General features: G+C 34.3%; 1 protein-coding gene across 1 annotated transcript in view; it reads left to right on the top strand.

The window, feature by feature from the left end:
- CNBD1 (cyclic nucleotide binding domain containing 1) overlaps positions 1–20,289 on the top strand; it is a 438,365-nt gene that overhangs the window by 373,236 nt on the left and 44,840 nt on the right. Inside the window, 3 exon segments of the mRNA XM_024126961.1 lie at positions 1,763–1,900; positions 3,425–3,535; positions 3,537–3,558. Of these exon segments, the coding sequence (XP_023982729.1) occupies positions 1,763–1,900; positions 3,425–3,535; positions 3,537–3,558 (271 nt within the window).

The raw sequence follows: 20,289 nt of genomic DNA, 5'->3' as shown, positions 1-20,289 counted from the left end.
CTAGATTTTGTGTCCTCCTTCATTTTCAGGACTCAACTCTTCTCTCAGTTCTGGAAATTTGCAGCCATTGTCACTTATGTATCACCTCACTCTCATATTTTTTGCTTTCTTCTGGAAATCCTAGTAGATATAGGCTGAAGGGTCTTCATTTATCTTCCATATCTCTTAAAATCTCCCACTTATTTCCATTCCTTCATATTTTTCATAGTTTATTCTGGATGTTTTTCTCATATTTTTCCATGTCCTGAATTCTTTCTTTGGTTTTAATTTACTAATTAATACATTCATTGTGTTTTTCTTTCAATAACTTTAATTTTCACTTATAGAAATTTAATTTTGTTCTTTCACAAAATGTCTCTTTTTGCCTCCATAATGTCATGCTCTGGTTTTATGGTCTTAATATATTAAACGTGTACAGCTTCTTTTAAGTTGTTCATTTTTTTTTTTCTGGTTCTCTTTTTCTTGACTTTCCTCATAGGGGTTTGTCCACTTGTGTGGCTTGCAATTTTCTATAGTGATTTTGTTATTATCAGGGATTGCATTCCGTGGGAGTTTCTTGTCTTCTGAATTCATACATAGAGTTTTAAAATTGAACCTTCCTGGATCCTAGGGTTTTTTCAGTTGTGTACCAGGCTTTACATTAGCTTTGGGTCCTGTACTACGTGTGAATGCATACTCTGCACCCACACAAGTTGCAGACCTAGGATCCTGATTTTATGACAATTCTACCCAGTTCCACAGCTAGATTAATGGGTAGAGTTTTTGTTGTTTCCATGTAATATATGGGACAATCCTTCAAGGGCCTAGGCTTTAGGCAGAAGGGTTCAACTGCAATTCCTCACCTGTATAGTCCTGAGTTTCCTATTCTAATATGGTTAACAACTCCAGAACTCAATCCCTAGGCCTTCCTCTTAGTTTGATATCACTGTGGACCACTTTGGCTCCAGCAGTAATTGTTTCAAGTCCTTCTTTATTTCCAAACTTGCAGATTCAATCTCAGCTATTCATTCAACTAAAAAGAAAAATATTCAGCCTTTCTACGGATATGAATTGGAAGAGTGGAAGTTTTCCCATGTCATCATTAGATAGCCATATTGACCTGATGTTTTCTCTGAGAAGCTTCCCTTGTTTTTCTAGATGTCCTTCAATTTTCCAAGGCAAACATGAATATAAATCCTCTTTAACTGTACACATTCTCACTACATCTTAATAACTTACAATATTTATTCTAGTGGTAACATTTTTGCCATGCTTAATATTTATTTTTAGCATAGTAAATTAGGAAACCATACATGAATACATATATATGTCAGTGATTTATACCTGCCTAACACTGTGTTCATTTCCATTATTACTTACCAACATATGAGTATAATAAAATAAACAGAAGACCATGGATATAAGTACACTATTTTCCTCATTCTTACAACAAATATTTATTGAATGGCTACTATGTTCCAAGCACAATTTCAGGCACTTAAAATGAATCAGTGAATAAAACAGAAGATCTATTCTTATAACTTATTTGTTTCAAGCTAATGAAAAAAAATAAAACATTTTTTTTGCTTTGGGAAAGTGACATTAGACAAAAGAAGTATGACATCCATGCAAGCATGTTTAGATCCCCTTCTTTCAAGGAGCAGGAGCGTCATCTACCATTTAGCCCTTTGCTGGCTCTACTAGATTGATCCTTTCACTATCATTGGTATTTTTATGTTGACGAATTATAATGAAGTTTAAGTAGCTTTTGGTGTTTTTACAGCTTGGACAATGGAGTACCTTTGGAACCCTGGAAGTTACAGCTCAGACTGCATCAGAAACAAAGGCGTTCTCAGTGGTGGCAGAAAAAGATTGTGAACTTCTTAAAATCCCTGCAAAAAATTATGCAAAGTTAAAATCGGTATGACCATATCTAATCTATGTATTAACACAATATGGGTATAAATTAACACTAAGTTTTGCCTCTCTACACAGAAGATGTCCATATCTCTTTTATATTTGAAATTGTCTTGAATTAGAGACCATAAAAATATGATTTATTTGATGAGCATCACTTAAGCCTCTGATGAGTAGTTGAAGTGGAAAGGTCTCTATGGATATAATTTGTTATATGTTTGAGTGCATTTGGTTTTTCATGAATTTAAAATTCATCCATTCATTCACTTATTCATTCATTCAATGACTGTATGTTTTGGGTGTCAACAGCATGTCATGTATGAGGGATACCAGAATGATCAGAGATCTCTAAACCTCTACAGTCTACCTTAGGAAGAACAAATACTTGAAAATTATCTGCACACTATTTCATATGTATAACATACATCGAGATCGAGAGCTGCATGAGTAGGTGATCACAACTTAATTCTGAGCCCCTAATTCTGCTGCATTAGGATAACTTATTTTCTTCAATTTTAACAATTTATTCTCTTTTAGTCAAATCCCCAAATTCCCCTCTCTTCTATTTCTTCTCCCCTGGATGGAAGAGGAAGTTTGTATAAATGATGGATTGGGAGCCACCATGGTCATGCTCTGTCAGCTCCTCTTGATAGGGTTTAACAGTGGTGCAGGTGCTGCAGAGCCCAGACATCAGCCACAGTGAGTTGCTCATGCTGGAGGGAGATGAGGAGACATCCATCTTCTTGATTTAGGTCTTTAGTAGTTGGGATTTCTTTAGATAGAGTGGTCTCAGTGTTGGTGATACAGAAGACTTTCCCAGGATTCAACTTCCTTCCAAATCTCTGGTTTCAGAGTGGCTGGATTAAAAAAAGTTTCAAATGTTTATTTTTATTTTCAAAAGGTCAGTATCATTTATTTGGTATTATCAAATACAACTTTTGAGTGTCGTCTTGACTATGATAGGGTTATTTTTTTTAATGCTAAAATATTTATAGGAGCCTAAAAATATTTTGAAAGGTGAGAAAATATTTTAGTAGCAGATCTGAAGATTAAAATTTCAGTATGGTTATGTGGTCATGCTCCTATAAAATTCAAATACATTTTATACTAAGTTATATCCATATAAACTTTATTTTTCTTTTATTGCCATTTATCTATCTATCTTCTCTCTCCCTCTCTCTCTCTCTCTCTCTCTCTCTCTATATATATATATATATATATATTGTGTGTGTGTGTGTGTGTGTGTGTGTGTGTGTGTGTGTGGTACGTGGGCCTCTCACTGTTGTAGCCTCTCCCGTTGCGGAGCACAGGCTCCGGACGCACAGGCTCAGCCTGTGCAGCCATGGCTCACGGGCCCAGCCGCTCCACGGCATGTGGGATCCTCCCGGACCGGGGCACGAACCCGTGTCCCCTGCATCGGCAGGCGGGCCCTCAACCACTGCGCCACCAGGAAAGCCCCTATCTTCTATATTTTTATCTCTTCTTTTAAAATTATGTAATATAAATTTTGATAATGACTTTTTTTCAGGAAAAAACACAACTGAAAAATAAAAATAAGGTGAAATTAATCCATAAGTGTCCATATTATGTGGAGTGGCCTACTTTATCCATATATGAGCTAGTTACACTCACTAAATGGAAAAAAATTTCCTCCAGGTCATGGTGAGTTTAAAGCATTTTTGGATTATTTTCTTTATATTACATTACATTATTGGAATTTGTAATTTTTCATAGATTTAATATTTTATATAATATTTCTTCACATGTGTTTCTCTAATATATTTAATGTTATCTTTCAACTGGACATTTAGATTGTTGCTTTTTTAATTAAAAATCATTCCATAGTGACTTGAAGAGTGATCTCAGAAGTAGTCTTACTTCCACATCCTCCTATTTCTCCCCACAGCCCCTATCCTTCTTGCCCCACCCTAGCAGACAATGTAAAGACCAAACTATAAAGGATAAAGGCAGTGAGAAGTTACAGTCATTTTTTTTTTCTTTTCTCCTGGTAGAACACCTACATAAGCTGCATGTTTTCTTATCTGTATATGTTATCAGGGAAAAATATCATTATAGAGAATAGATAAGACTGAGATAAGGAGTAGCAGCAGTGAAGCTGCCTACATTTCCAATATTCAGCATGGCAATGACGCATGCATTTCCTGGGTTATGTATACACAAAAAGTGTAGGTGGCGTTGAGTCATTTTGTAAAATATTTCCATTTATGAGAAGCATACTAAATAAGAGATGCCAACGGCTATGTACTGATGTTTGTGTCCCACAAAATTCATATATTGAAGCTTTATTCGCTAAGGTGATGTTATTTGGATGTGGGACATTTGGCAGGCAATTAAGTCATGAGAGTGGAGCCCTTGTGAATGAGATTAGCACCCATAAAAGAAGAGATGAGAGAGAAAGAGTTGATCTCACTTTCTTGGCTATGTGAAATACTGCAAGAAAGCAGCTATCTGCAAACCAGAAAGAGGGCTCTCATCAGACATTGAATCTATTTGCACCTTGATATTGGACTTCCCAGTCTTCAAAATTGTGAGGAATGTTCGTTTTTTAAGCCAACCCAGCTGATGCTATTTGTTATAGTAGCCAAAACTAAGACACCAACATAAGAGGAACTATGGTAGGTGTGTCAGAATCTTCATTCAGGAATCACTATAGTGCCCTACCTCAAACCTGCAGATCCATAATTTCAGTGAGAGATGTTGTGCCAGGAGGAGGAGAACATTTCTGAATTAAGTTTGAAATTAAAGTTCTAAAAAGAATGAGTCTAAGTTATAAATTCCAAAATGTGACTATTCTAACAATAAAAAATATGGTGAAGAAATTACAGAATCTGGCTAAGCTATCCTTTGAGGGAGATGCTATATAATAGAAAAGTGAGGTTAATATAGCACCCTACAGAAGATTCATTTATTGGAAAAAATACCTATGCTTCAAAAGCTGAGACTCCCTAATAAACCTGTTCAATTTATTGAGACTATGCACTCTTTCCTGAATTTGTTCCAAATTTCTTTCCTGTGCTTGTTTTTATATTTTATTTATCATTTTTGGAAATACAGTGTTTAGCCCATATTTAGCCAAATATATATTTTCTTCTTGCTTATAAAAATTGAATGTCATGTTGTGTTTTTGTTCATGAAGTATTTTTCCTAATGCTGTATTCATTTTTTGACCAAAAGTACACTTAGAAGACAAGTAGTTGGGCTTCCCTGGTGGCGCAGTGGTTGAGAGTCCGCCTGCCGATGCAGGGGACGCGGGTTCGTGCCCCGGTCCGGGAAGATCCCACATGCCGCGGAGCGGCTGGGCCCGTGGGCCAGGCCGCTGAGCCTGCGCTGAGCCTGTGCTCCGCAGCGGGAGAGGCCACAGCAGTGAGAGGCCCGCGTACCGCAAAAAACAAAACAAAAGAAGACAAGTAGTAAACTGACGTGTAAAAAACTGGGAATTAGCATTTCTAGATTCAGTATATTTATTGTATAGAATTTTTTTTTTTAAATTGGGTGTTTGGATTTACCATGGGTCTCCCTTCTGTATTCGAAATATTAACTCTTGGTCCATGCCTCAGTTCCAGGGCTATTTTATAAAAAATATATCTTAAACTTGCCAATTTACCAGGACATTAATATTTTTGAGATGGTTTTAGAGGAAGAAAGAAACCATAATCAAAGATTTTTTTCAACTACGTGAACCAAAAGAATATGGGATTTGGAAAAGGGGAATAATTATGTGTTTTAATGTATTTGATTATTAATGATGAATAATATGTATTTCAGTCTGAAATATCAATCTAAATTATTTAAATTTAGCATCAAAAAGTTAAGAAGATGACACATAATTTCTTAGACATGCTGGGTTCAAGTTCTTTTTTGGTAAATGCTTTTAAAGTAATGGTGGAAACTATCACATTGAACAATCTTACTTTTGACTTATCGTATAAGTCAAAAGTAACATAATTCTTCCACTGATTCACGGTTGTTTAAATATTTGGTCTTTACACTTGTACAGTTTAAAAAACCATTTATCCTCCTTAGGGAAGAATGGCAGTTTCACTAGATGATTCTCAAGCCTTCTTTCAGCTCTGAAATACTATGGTTCTTATAAATAAACATTCCTAGGTGAATAACAAGTTCTTTCAACCTAAACTAATTTTCTTTTATGGTGGTGACAAATTTGATATATCAAAGAGAAACATTAAATATAACACTTCTCCACTTTACTCAAGATTTATTTTGAATTTTTATCAGAAAATGTAGAGCATAGCTCAAATTATAATTTCATTATCTATTAATAGGCTTAAAATTAGCAGTAGTATGATTTCCAAAGCATAATTACTTGTGTTTTGATCTTATTTTAGAAAAATATATTGGATGAAGTTTCAGAGACATCTAGGAAATTATTCAAAAGATTGATAGAATTTAGGATTAATACCTGGAAATCTATGAAATAAATAAAACTTATTTCTGGCACTATTCCTCTGTTAACTTCTTAAGTCTTCTTACTTTTTCTTCATATGCAAAGGGAGATTGAGTTTAATGGATGTGTACAATCTTTCTTGTTATTTGGGTCTGTCTGGTTTGTATCACACCAGCTAAAGTCTTCCCAGGTTGTATTTTTTCCAGGTGTGACTGGATGGAAAATGGAAACCAGCTGATCTCACTAATCAACCTGTTTCTATGTGTATCATGTGTATAAGAAAAAATGGTAAATTAACTTGACATTAATGAACCATTTGTATACATTTTATTGTTATCCTGCTTATATCAGTATGCTCCATCTTTTCCAGGTTGGATATAATACAACAAACATAATAATTAGAGATACTAAAAATATAGTAAGAAATTTAGTTTTAAAAGATAAAATATGCAAATATAGCAATTGTAAAAAATTTTCTAATCTTCACAAGCCAAAAATGGAGAGTTACAGTCACAGAATTTATACCAAATGAAATTTGAAGTTCTAGGCTCTAAATCCCAACTTTTTGACATCAGTCCTTCTAGATCAATTAGCTCTGCAGGGTGTCAAAACTTTTAGCCCCAAGGACACTCTTGAGCATCCCAGAAACAGGTTTGTGTCTAGGGGTGCCATTGATTGTGATGCATTTTTCTTCCTCCTTTCTTCTTTTGCATAGGTGAGTATTTTGTAATATAGCATATTAATTCATTTAATTATTTTTAATAGGCTTTATTGTTTAGAGAAGCTTTCAGTTCACAGCAAAACTGAGCAGAAGGTACAGAGATTTCCAATGTACCCCCTGATCCCACTCTTGCACACTATCCCCTGCTATTAACATACTCCACTAGAGTGGTTCATTTGTTACAATTAATGAACCTACATGGAAACATCATCAACCAAAGCCCATAGCTTATATTAGCGCTCACTTTTGGTATTAGACATTCTGTGGGTTGGACAAATGTATAATGATATTTATCCACCATTATAGTATTGTACAGAATAGTTACTGTCTTAAAAATTCTCTGTGCTCCACATTTTCATCTCTCCCTCCTCCCTAAACCCCTGGCAACCACTGATCTTTTTACTGCTTTCTTTTGATTTTACCATTTCCACATTTTCACAGAATTGGAATCATACAATATATATGTAGCCTTTACAGACTGGTTTCTTTCACTTTAATATTTAAGTTTCTTCCAAATCTTTTCATGGTTTGATAGCTCATTTCTTCTTAACACTGGATAATATACCATTGTCTGGATGTACCACGGTGTATTTAACTATTCACCTACTGAAAGACATCTTAGTTGCATTCAGGTTTTAGCATTATGAATGAAGCTGCTAAAAACATTTGCAGGCAGGTTTTGTGTGGACATAAGTTTTCAACTCCTTTGGGTAAGTATCAGGGAATGAAATTTCTGGATAGTATTATAGAAATATGTTTAGTTTTGTGAGAAATGGCCAAACTGTCTCTCAAAATGGCTGTACCAGGACTTCCCTGGTGGCTCAGTGGTTAAGAATCCACCTGCCAATGCAGGAGACATGGGTTCAATCGCTGGTTTGGGAAGATTTCACATGCTGCGGACCAACAAAGCCTGTGCCCAACAACTACTGAGCCTGTTCTCTAGAGCCTGTGAGCCACAGCTACTGAAACCTGCGTGCCTAGACCCATGCTCCACAACAAGAGAAGCCACTGCAATGAGAAGCCTGAATGTCACAACGAAGACCCAACACAGCCAGAAGTAAATAAATAAATTTTTTTAAAAATGTGGTAAAATAATCTACTTCAAAGTGGCTGTACCATTCTGTACTTTCACCAGCAATGGGAATTCCTGTTGCTCCATATCTTTGCTAATATTTGGTGTTGTCAGTGTTTTAGATTTTGGCCACTCACATAGATTTGCAATGGTATTTTGTTGTTTTAATTTTAACTTCCCTAATGACATGTGACTGGAGCACCTTTTCATGTGCTTATGATCTATATATCTTCTTTGATGAAGTGTCTGTTAAAGTCTTTGGCCTATTTTTTACCAGATTTTTTTTTTCTTATTGCTGCATTTTAAGAGTTCTTTGTATATTTTGGATAACAGTGTTCTTCAGAGGTATCTTTTGCAAATACTTTCTCCCAATGTGCTCCATGTCTTCTCATACTCTTAATATGTATTTTGAAGAGCAGAAGTCTTTAATTTTAATGAAGACATCACTATACCCAAGGTCACCTAGATTATTTTTTCTTATGTTACCTTCTGGAAGTTTTATAATTTTGCATTTTTACATTTATGTCTATGATGCATTTTGAGTTAGTTTTGTGAAAGATGAAAGGTCTGTGTTTGGATTCATTTTTTTGCATGTAGATGTTCCAGCACCATTTGTTGAAGAGATCTCCTTTGCTCCATTATATTACTTTTCTTCCTTTGTCAAAGATCTGTTAAATATGTTTATGGGGTACATTTCTCAGCACTCTATTCAGTTTCATTGATGTATTTGTCTATCATTAAGTCGATATCACACTGTCTTGATTACCGTTGCTTTATAACAAGACTTGAACTTAGATAGTACCAGTCTTCCAACTTTGTTCTTCACCTTCAATATTGTGGTGGCTCTTTTGGATCTTTTGCCTCTCCATATAAATTTTAGAATCAGTTAATCAATGTTCACAAAAAAACTTGGGAATTTAATTTGGATTGAATTGAATCTATAGATCCACTTGAGAAGAAATGACATTTTGACAATAATATCTTCCTATCCTGAGCATGGAATATCTCTACTTTAATTTAGCTCTTTAATTTCTTTCATCAGAGTTTTATAGTTTTCCTTGTATAGATCGTATACATACTTGTTAGATTTATACCTAAGTATTTCATTTTGGGGGATGCTAAGGTAAATAGTATTGCATTCTAAATTTCAAATTCCCCTTTTCATTGTTGTTTATAGAACCAGCTTTGGGTTTTGTTGCTTTTCTCTATTTTTGTTTTTAATTTCATTGATTTCTGCCCTAATTTTTATTATTTTATTCCATGTGCTTACTTAAGATTTAATTTGTTTTCTTTTTCTAATTTCCTAAGTTGGAAGATTAGATTTTTTTATGTTAGCTACTTCTTCTTCCCTAATAAATGCATTCAATGCTATAAATTTCCCTTGAAACACTGCTCTCACTGCATTCCACAAATTTTGATAAATTGTGTTTTCATTTACATTTAATTCAAAATATTATTAAATTACTCTTGAGATTTCTTCTTTGACCTATGTATTATTTGGACGTGTGTTGCTTAATCTCTACATATTTTGAAATTTTCCAATTATCTTTCTGTTATTGATTTCTAGTTAATTCCATTGTGGTCTAAGAGCACACATTGTATGATTTTTATCCTTCTAAATTTAAGTCATGTTTTATTGTGCAGAATGTGGTCTCTCTTGGTGAATATTCCATGTGACCTTGAGGAGAATGAGTCATCTGCTGTTGTAGTCTATAGATATCCTCTATTCAGTTCACCAATGGTGGTATTGAATTCAACTCCTGTTGGATCTTTCCCTTTTTGAGAGAGAGGAGTTGAAGTCTCCAAATATAATAGTAGATTTGTCTATTTATCTTTGAAGTTCTATCATTTTTGCTTCACATATTTTGACACTCTGTTGTTAACACATATATGTTAAGGATCATTATACCTTCCTGGACAATTGACCTCTTTATCATTATGTAATGCCCTCTTTATCTCTCATAACATTCCTTACTTTGAAGTCTGCTCTGTCTGAAGTTAATATAGCTATTTGCACTTTCTTTTGATTAGTATTAGAATGGTGTATTTTCTCCATACATTTATTTTGAATCTATATGTGTCTTTATATTTAAAGTGGGTTTCTTGTAGACAGCATATTGTTGGGTCTCTTTTCTTTTTATCCACTCTGACAATCTCTGTCTTTTAATTGGTACATTTAAACCATTGACATTCAAAGTGATTATTGATATATTTGGATAATATTTGCCATATTTGTTACTGTTTTCTATTTGTTACCCTTGTTCTTTGTTTTTGGCTTCTACTCATTTTCTGCCTTTTGTGGTTTTAACTGAACATTTCATATGATTCCATTTTCTCTCTTAGCATGTCAGTTACACTGTTTTTAGTAAAAGTTTTTACTGTTTTTAGTGGTTGCCCTAGAGTTTAGGAAGTACACTTATAACCAATCCATGTCCACTTACAAATAACACTTACTGATTCATAGGTAGTGTGACTACCTTATAATAAAATAATCCTCGTTCCTCCCTCCTATCTTTTGTAGCATTGCTGTCAGTGACTCTACTCATATGTAACATAGCTAGCCATATATATATATATATATATATATATATATATATATATATATATAATACATAGTCAAAAACAGTGTTGCTATTATTATTTTGAACAAACTGCTGTTAGATCAATTAAGAAGTAGAAAAATAAAAGTTTTTATGTTACCTTCACTTTATTCCTTCTCTGAGACTTTCCCTTTCTTTATATAGAGCTGAGTTTCTGGCCTATATAATTACCTTTCTCTCTAAAGAATTTAACATTTCTTGCAAACCAGGTATAGAGGCAACAAATTCCTTTAATTTTTCTTTGCCTGAGAAAGTGTTTATTTCTCCATCACTTTTGAAGGATAATTTTGCAGAGTCAAGAATTCTCCATTGATGGATTTTCTCTCTTAACATTTTCAATATTTCACTCCTCTCTCTTCTGGTTTGCATAATTTCTGAGGAGTTGGTTGTAATTTTTATCATTGATCCTCTACATGTAAGATGCTTTATCCTCTGGCTTCTTTTAGAATTTTTTCTTTATCTCTGTTTTTCTATAAATTGAAAATAAAATGCTGAGGTGTACTTGTTTGGTCTTTTGTTTGTTTTGTTTTTGTTTTCTGGGGGGGCATTTATTCTGCATTTATCCTGCTACGTGTTCTCTGAGCTTCTGGATGGATCTATGGTTTGGTGTCTATTATTAATTTAGAGAAATTCTCAGTCATTACTGTTTCAAATATTTCTCCTTTTCCTTTCTCTCTTTTTTTTTCTTCTGATAGTCCCATTAGGCATGTTGTACCTTTTGTAGTTGTCCCACAGTTCTTGACTATTCTATTTATTTTTAAGTCTTTCTTCTCTTTGTCTTTCACTTTTTGAGGTTTCTGATTAGATATCCTAGAGCTCACAGATTCTTTCTCAGCTGTGTGCAGTCTGCTGATAACCCTATCAAAGATGTTCTTTATTTCTGTTATATTACTTTTTAATTCAATAATTTATTTTTATTATTTTTTAATAGGACTTCCCTCTCTCTGCTTCCATTGCTTATTTGTTCTTGCTTGCTGTCTACTTTATTCATTAGAACCCTTAGCATATAAATTCCCAATCTGATAATTTCAAACATCCCTGGCATGTCTCATTCTGATGCTTACTCTGTCTCTTCCATCTGTGACTTTTGCTTTTTAGTATGTTTTTAAATGTTTTGCTTGATAGCTAGGCATGATATACTGGGTACTAGATTGCTATTATAGATTTTAGTAATATGGTCGTAAGGTGTAGGGGGAGGAGGTCTCAGTCTTATAGCGAGCCTATGCCTCTGGAATACGAACTTCATACATACTTCTCAGTCCTCCCTCCCCCTCGCCCCCATTAGATAGGGCAGGTTGTCCAGCGTGGACTGGAGTTAGGAATTTCCCTTTCTTCCGTTCAGTTAACCTTTTATAAAACCCTGTTAGGTTAAGCTCGACCTAACTAGGTTTCTCCTAAAGGCAGGCCTTTTTAAGAACAAAGTGTGCAGTCCTATTTCACTCCAGAAGCATGAGGGAATTTTTCTATATATTTACTGTAGGAACCTGGTAGAGATTCAGGAGGTAAAAGCCATAAAAGAATGAGGATTCTCTGTTGTCTGGGTCCTCTTGGAGTTTTTAATTCTCAGATTTGTCTGCAGTGAACCTTCAGCATTTTGTCAATTAAAGTTATGATCTTTCTACCTCAATCCTGGTGTTTATTGAGGTTTCTGCTCTAGTAAGTTGTGATTCTCTGTATTTACTTGTTAGTCTCTTCGATTTTGTGGGCAGCAGTTTGACCTATGACTTCATATCTCTTATGAGTAAAGAATTCTTGATTTTTCAGTTTTTTTTAGCTTTCTACTTGTTGTTAGGACACAGTTTTGTCTCCTAAGCTCCTTAGTTGTTGGACTAGAAAAACTGGTTTTTTTTGTTTTTGTTTTTTTACTATATTTCTTATTTCTCTAATATTTGCTCTAGGGCTAACCATATACCTCTCAATTTATCAGAACCTACTTCAAATTTTTACTAACTTATTTCCAGTTAGATATAGAAATGCTACAATATATAGCTATATTTCCTTTTCACTCTTTGTGCACTATTATTGTACATATTGCATTCATATATGTTACAAACTGAACAATAAATTATCATTATTATTTTATGTAGTTTTATGTCTTTTAAAGAAACTGTGAGAAAAAGAGAGGGCAAGTATGTATTTATAGTGTTTGCTATATTAAACACCTTATTTACTCTATCAAGTTTGCTATATTAAACACCTTATTTACTATATCAAGTTATCTTCATTTATTCCTGTAAATTCGAGTTACCATCTGATGTCATTTCCTTAGTCCATTATAAGTTTCTCCTCTCTGCCTCCTTGTGCTGTTATTGGCAAGTATATTATATTTTTATATTATAGACCCAAATCAGAATTATGCACTTGTTATTTCACAAATCATTGTTTAAGATAGGTAAGAGAAGAAGGATAATAAATATATGTTTATGCCACCTTCTGTAATTACATATTTACCTTTAGTGTCACTTTTTGATTTTTCAAGCAGATTTGAATTATTGTTTTGTGTTCTTTGCTTTCAGTCTGAAGAACTTCCTTTAGCATTTCTTTTAAGGAGTATGTGCTAGCAATGGATAATCTCAGGTTTTATTTAACTAGGAATGCTTTTCTTTAGTTTTGAAAGATATTTTTGTTAGATATAGAATTCTTTGTTGAAACTGTTTTGTTTCATTTTTGGTGCACTTTGAATATATTATCCCATTGTCTTCTGGTTTCAAATAGTTTCTAATGAGAAGTCAACTGTTAATCTTATTATGGTTTGCTTGTCAGTGATGAGTTATTTTTCTCTTTCTGCTTCAATATATTCTCCTTGTCTTTGGCTTTTAGGATTTGTACTATGATATGTCTGTGTGCTTATTCCATCTTACCCAGAACCAGATTCCTGTCACCACTTTAAATTCTTTTTTTCCTCTCCTCTGTTCCCACTCTCTTTTCTTCAGTTATACTATACCCTATACATTCAGCTATACTAACTGGTACTAAAGTAAAGTTTATCATATCATTCATCTCCTTATCAATATTTTTTCTTCCCATCATCAATAGATTAAAATATAAAATCCTTAATATGTAAAAGTCCGTTTGCATCTGGGCCAGGTCTGAGTCTCCAAGTTTACATTGAGTCATTCTTCTCCTTTCTGTTCATGTTTCAGACGTTCTATACTTTCATAAGTTCTAGTGGTACACTCCTCCTCTAGGCCTTTACACATGCTGTTCCCACATCCTGGAGAAGATCATTAACCTTCATCTCACTAAATTTATTTATTATGAAGACATTTTTTGAAGACCAATTAGGTTATACTTCTGTCTCTTTGCTTCTAGAGATCTCCGTTTATCCCACATATGAGGACTCAGCAAACTTTTTCTGTAAAAGACCAGGTAGTAAGTAACTGTTTTGCTCGTCATGTACAGTCTCTGTTGCTGTTGCTTCTGCTTCATCTTCTACTTCTTCTCCTTCTCCTTCATCTGCTTCTTCTCCTCCTCCTCCCCTTAAATATGTAAAATATGTTCTTAACTGGAGACCTGTACTAAAATAAGCCTTGAGTGAGATTTAGCCCATGGGCCAAAATTTACTAACCTCTGTTTTATCTTAACACTAATCATGTTATGCCACAATTAATAGCTTAAGACTCAGTTTTCCCAATAGATGTAAAATTCCTCTGGAATGTGTTCATCTTATTTTTCAGTGTCCAAAGGAGTGGTTAGAATTTGTAGGTGCTTGATATATAGTTGAATGAAAAAAATTAATGAATAATTTGATGTTGGTGTGTGCCTTTAGACCAAAGTTATCACATACTACTTCCAGAAGTAAATAAGTTAACTCTTTACTGCTCAGTATAAATGGTTTGCATTAACACTTAGCATATATTTTCTTTAACAGAGAGAAATAGTATTTGCTGATTTAATCTTAGTATATTGAAACTTACTTTCATTGTTAAATTTTGATTAAAACAAAATTTTTTGCTTTACTATCATCGAGTAGAAATTTAAGGAAATTATGTCATTGCAATCAGTCAACCACTAAGAATTATGGCAGAACACTGTGTTTTCAATTCATAATCCAGGTAAAATAAAAGCCAGTTTAAATTTGATGTGTCATTAAATAAGACAAACGTTAGCATGGTACTATGAACAACACTAGTGAAAGGCAATTTGGAAGTCTGTTGTTTTCAAGAAATCACAAGGAATAAAAATTTTGAATCTATCAAATAATCATTTTTATTTTTAGTCATTATGTTCAACTCTCACTATATATGCAACCAACTTTCTATAATATAAGACAGTGGAAATGGGATAATGACTGAAAAATATAAGTGTAATCTCCTTCTTACTTTTAAAATTTGTCATAATACACATTGTTGTTATAAATATTTCTGTGAGAAATAATTTCTGAGTGTGGTAGATTCTGCAGATTATATTCCTCAATACCTCTTCCAGACACTTATAATCTGTCTTCCTCTACTGTGAAGGCTAAGACTACATTTCCTGGATCCAACGTAAGCACTTTAATTTTGATTATGGCCTGAGCTTTGCTCTGAAGATATGCTATACAACATTTGGAAGGAGTCAAGGAACAGCTCCTCTTATAAGCATGGTGGTTCTAATTTCACCCTTAGCATAACTACTGATGATTGGCAAGAGACAGGTTCCCTCTAAGAGCTCCATGCTGTGGTGGACTTATTCACTGGCTGATTTTTTTTTTTTGACTCTATAGTTTTGAAACCATGTTCCATGGCTCTTCTATAGCCTTCTAACACCTTCTAATAAAACTTTTTCTGTTTAAATTTGGATAAAAAGAGTTTATTGCCTGTACTCAGAAACCAAGAGAAATGCCCTGGTTGTGCATTGTATCAAAGATGATCTCTTTTGTAAATAAGTGCTGTTATGGAATTTCTTCTTGGAATTTAGTCAATTAATATTTTTACTAAACATTTATGATGTGCAAAACACTAAACTAGTTGCTTTGTGGAGATTAAAACAAATGGATTTAAAATCAAATAAACTCAAGTATTTGAGGAGCTAAATGTAAGGTTTGGGTTTGATCTCAAAGAATTAACAATTAAAAAAAATATATAAAGGTGTGTTTTTATATTTAACATCTTTATTGGAGTATATTTCCTTTACAATGGTGTGTTAGTTTCTGCTGTATAACAAAGTGAATCAGCTATACATATACATATATCCCCATATCTCCTCGCTCTTGCATCTCCCTCCCACCTTCCCTATCCCACCACTCTAGGTGGACACAAAGCACGGAGCTATCTCCCTGTGCTATGCGGCTGCTTCCCACTAGCTATCTATTTTACATTTGGTAGTGTATATAGATCAATATCACTCTCTCACTTCATCCCAGCTTACCCTTCACCCTCCCCAAGTCCTCAAGCCCATTCTCTACATCTGTGTCTTTATTACTGTACGGCCCCTAGGTTCTTCATAACGTTTTTTTTTCTTAGATTCCATATATATGTGTTCACCTATGGTATTAGTTTTTCCTCTTTTGGACATAATTCACTGTGTACAAAGTCTTGAGGTCCATCCAACTCACTACAAATAACTCAATTTCGTTTCTTTTTATGGCTGAGTAATATTCCATTGTATATATGTGCCACATCTTCTTTAACCATTCATCTGTTGATGGACACTTAGGTTGCTTCCATGTCCTGGCTATTGTAAATAGAGCTGCAATGAACATTGTGGTACATGACTCTTTTAGTATTATGGTTTTCTCAGGGTATATGCAGAGTAGTGAGATTGCTGGGTAGTATGGGAGTTCTATATTTAGTTTTTTAAGGAAACTCCATACTGTTCTCCATAGTTACTGTATCAATTTACATTCCCACCAACAGTGCAAAAGGGTCCCCTTTTCTCCACACTATTTATTGTTTGTAGATTTTTTGATGATGGCCATTATGACTGGTGTGAGGTGATACCTCATTGTAGTTTTGATATGCATTTCTCTAATGATTAGTGATGTTGAGCATCCTTTCATGTGTTTGTTGGCAATCTGTATATCTTCTTTGGAAAAATGTCTATTGAGGTTTTCTGCCCATTTTTGGATTGGGTTGTTTGTTTTTTGATATTGAGCTGCATGAGCTGTTTGTGTAGTTTTGAGATTAATCCTTTGTCAGTTGCTTCATTTGCAAATATTTCCTCCCATTCTGAAGTTTGTCTTTTCATCTTGTCATGGATTCCTTTGCTGTGCAGAAGATTTTAAGGTTCATTAGGTCCCATTTGTTTATTTTTCTTTTAATTTCCCTTTCTTTAAGAGGTGGGTTAAAAAGGGTCTTGCAGTGATTTATGTCATAGAGTGTTCTGCCTATGTTTTCCTCTAAGAGTTTGATAGCGTTTGGCCTTACATTTAGTTCTTTAATTGATTTTGAGTTTATTTTTGTGTATCGTGCTACAGAGTGTTCTAATTTCATTCTTTTACATGTAGCTGTCCAGTTTTCCCAGCACCACTTACTGAAGAGACTATCTTTCCTCCATTGTATAGTCTTCCCTCCTTTATCAAAGATAAGGTGACCATATGTGCATGGGTTTATCTCTGGGCTTTCTATCCTGTTCTATTGATCTGTATTTCTGTTTTTGTGCCTGTACTATACTGTCTTGATTACTGTAGCTTTGTAGTATAGTCTGAAGTCAGGGAGTCTGATTCCTCCAGCTCCGTTTTTCATTCTCAAGATTACTTTGGCTATTTAGGGTCTATGGTATTTCCATCCAAATTGTGAAATGTTTCTTTCTAGTTCTGTGAATAGTGTCATTGGTAGTTTGACAAGGATTGCACTGAATCTGTAGATAGCTTTGGGTAGTATAGTCATTTTTGCAATATTGATTCTTCCAAACCAAGAACATGGTATACCTCTCCATCTGTTTGTATCATCTGTAATTTCTTTCATCAGTGTCTTATACTCTTCTGCATATAGATAATTTGTCTTCTTAGTAGGTTTATTCCTCTTTTATTCTTTATTTTGCAATGGTAAATGGGAGTGTTTCATTAATTTCTCTTTTAGATTTTTCATCGATAGTGTATAGGAATGCAAGATATTTCTGTGCATTAATTTTTCATCCTGCTACTTTACTAAATGTATTGATCAGCTCTAGTAGTTTTCTCATAATATCATTAAGATTCTCTATGTATAGTATCATGTCATCTGCAAACAGTGACAGCTTTACTTCTTCTTTTCCAATTTGGATTCCTTTTATTTCTTTTTCTTCTCTGATTGTTGTGGCTAAAGCTTCCAAAACTATGTTGAATAATAGTGGTGAGAGTGGGCAACCTTGTCTTTTTCCTGAAATTAGTGGAAATGGTTCCAGTTTTTCACCATGGAGAAAGATGTTGGCTGTGGGTTTGTATATATGGCCTTTACTATGGTGAGTTTAGTCCCTTCTCTGCCTATTTTCTGGAGGGTTTTTATCATAAATCGGTGTTGAATTTTCTCAAAAGCTTTTGATTTAGATGATCATATGTGTTTTCTCATTCAATTTCTTAATATGTTTTATCACATTGATTGATTTGCGCATATTGAAGCATCCTTGCAACTCTGGGATAAACTCCACTTGATCACAGTGTATGATCATTTCAATGTGCTGTTGGATTCTGTTTGCTAGTATTTTGTTGAGGATTTTTGCATCTATGTTCATCAGTGATATTGGCCTGTAGTTTTCTTTCTTTGTGACATCTTTGTTTGGTTTTGGTATCAAGGTGATGGTGGCCTCATAGAATGAGTTTGGGAGTGTTCCTCTCTCTTCTATATCTTGGAAGAATTTGAGAAGGATAGGTGTTAGCTCTTCTCTAAATGTTTGATAAAATTCGCCTGTGAAGCCATATGGTCCTGGGCTTTTGTTTGTTGGAAGATTTTTAATCACAGTTTCAATTTCTGTGCTTGTGTTTTGTCTGGTCATATTTTGTATATCTTCCTGGCTCAGTCTCCGAAGGCTGTTTTTTTCTAAGAATTTGTCCATTTATTCCAGGTTGTCCATTTTATTGGCATACATTTGCTTGTAGTAATCTCTCATGATCCTTTGTATTTCTGCAGTGTCAGTTGTTACTTCTTCTTTTTCATTTCTAATTCTATTGATTTGAGTCTTCTCCCTTTTTTCTTGATGAGTCTGGCTAATGCTTTTACAATTTTGTTTATCTTTTCAAAGAACCAACTTTTAATTTTACTTCTTCTTTTCCAATTTGGATTCCTTTTATTTCTTTTTCTTCTCTGATTGTTGTGGCTAAAGCTTCCAAAATTAGGTTGAATAATAGTGGTGAGAGTGGGCAACCTTGTCTTTTTCCTGAAATTAGTGGAAATGGTTCCAGTTTTTCACCATGGAGAAAGATGTTGGCTGTGGGTTTGTATATATGGCCTTTACTATGGTGAGTTTAGTCCCTTCTCTGCCTATTTTCTGGAGGGTTTTTATCATAAATCGGTGTTGAATTTTCTCAAAAGCTTTTGATTTAGATGATCATATGTGTTTTCTCATTCAATTTCTTAATATGTTTTATCACATTGATTGATTTGCGCATATTGAAGCATCCTTGCAACTCTGGGATAAACTCCACTTGATCACAGTGTATGATCATTTCAATGTGCTGTTGGATTCTGTTTGCTAGTATTTTGTTGAGGATTTTTGCATCTATGTTCATCAGTGATATTGGCCTGTAGTTTTCTTTCTTTGTGACATCTTTGTTTGGTTTTGGTATCAAGGTGATGGTGGCCTCATAGAATGAGTTTGGGAGTGTTCCTCTCTCTTCTATATCTTGGAAGAATTTGAGAAGGATAGGTGTTAGCTCTTCTCTAAATGTTTGATAAAATTCGCCTGTGAAGCCATATGGTCCTGGGCTTTTGTTTGTTGGAAGATTTTTAATCACAGTTTCAATTTCTGTGCTTGTGTTTTGTCTGGTCATATTTTGTATATCTTCCTGGCTCAGTCTCCGAAGGCTGTTTTTTTCTAAGAATTTGTCCATTTATTCCAGGTTGTCCATTTTATTGGCATACATTTGCTTGTAGTAATCTCTCATGATCCTTTGTATTTCTGCAGTGTCAGTTGTTACTTCTTCTTTTTCATTTCTAATTCTATTGATTTGAGTCTTCTCCCTTTTTTCTTGATGAGTCTGGCTAATGCTTTTACAATTTTGTTTATCTTTTCAAAGAACCAACTTTTAATTTTATTTATCTTTGCTATTGTTTCTTCATTTCTATATCATTTATTTCTGATTTGATGTTTATGATTTCTTTCCTTCTGCTAACTGTGGATTTTTTTTCTTCTTTCTCTAATTGCTTTAGGTGTAATGTTAGGTTGTTTGAGATGCTTCTTGTTTCTTGAAGTAGGACTGTATTGCTATAATCTTCCCTCTTAGAACTGGTTTTGCTGCATCCCATGAGTTTTGGGTCATCATGTTTCATTGTCATTTGTTTCTAGGCAATTTTTTATTTCCTCTTTGATTTCTTCAATGATCTCTTGATTTTGTGTGTGTGTGTGTGGTATTCGGGCCTCCTCCTGCTGCGGCCTCCCCCGTCGTGGAGCACAGGCTCCGGTCGCGCAGGCCCAGCGGCCATGGCCCACGGACCCAGCCGCTCCGCGGCACATGGGA

The sequence above is a fragment of the Physeter macrocephalus genome, chromosome 15 (genome assembly GCF_002837175.3).
Source record: "Physeter macrocephalus isolate SW-GA chromosome 15, ASM283717v5, whole genome shotgun sequence".
In the NCBI taxonomy this organism is placed as follows: Eukaryota; Metazoa; Chordata; class Mammalia; order Artiodactyla; family Physeteridae; genus Physeter; species Physeter macrocephalus.
Note: the sequence above shows the minus strand (reverse complement) of the source record. Positions and strands in the feature narration are given on the sequence as shown.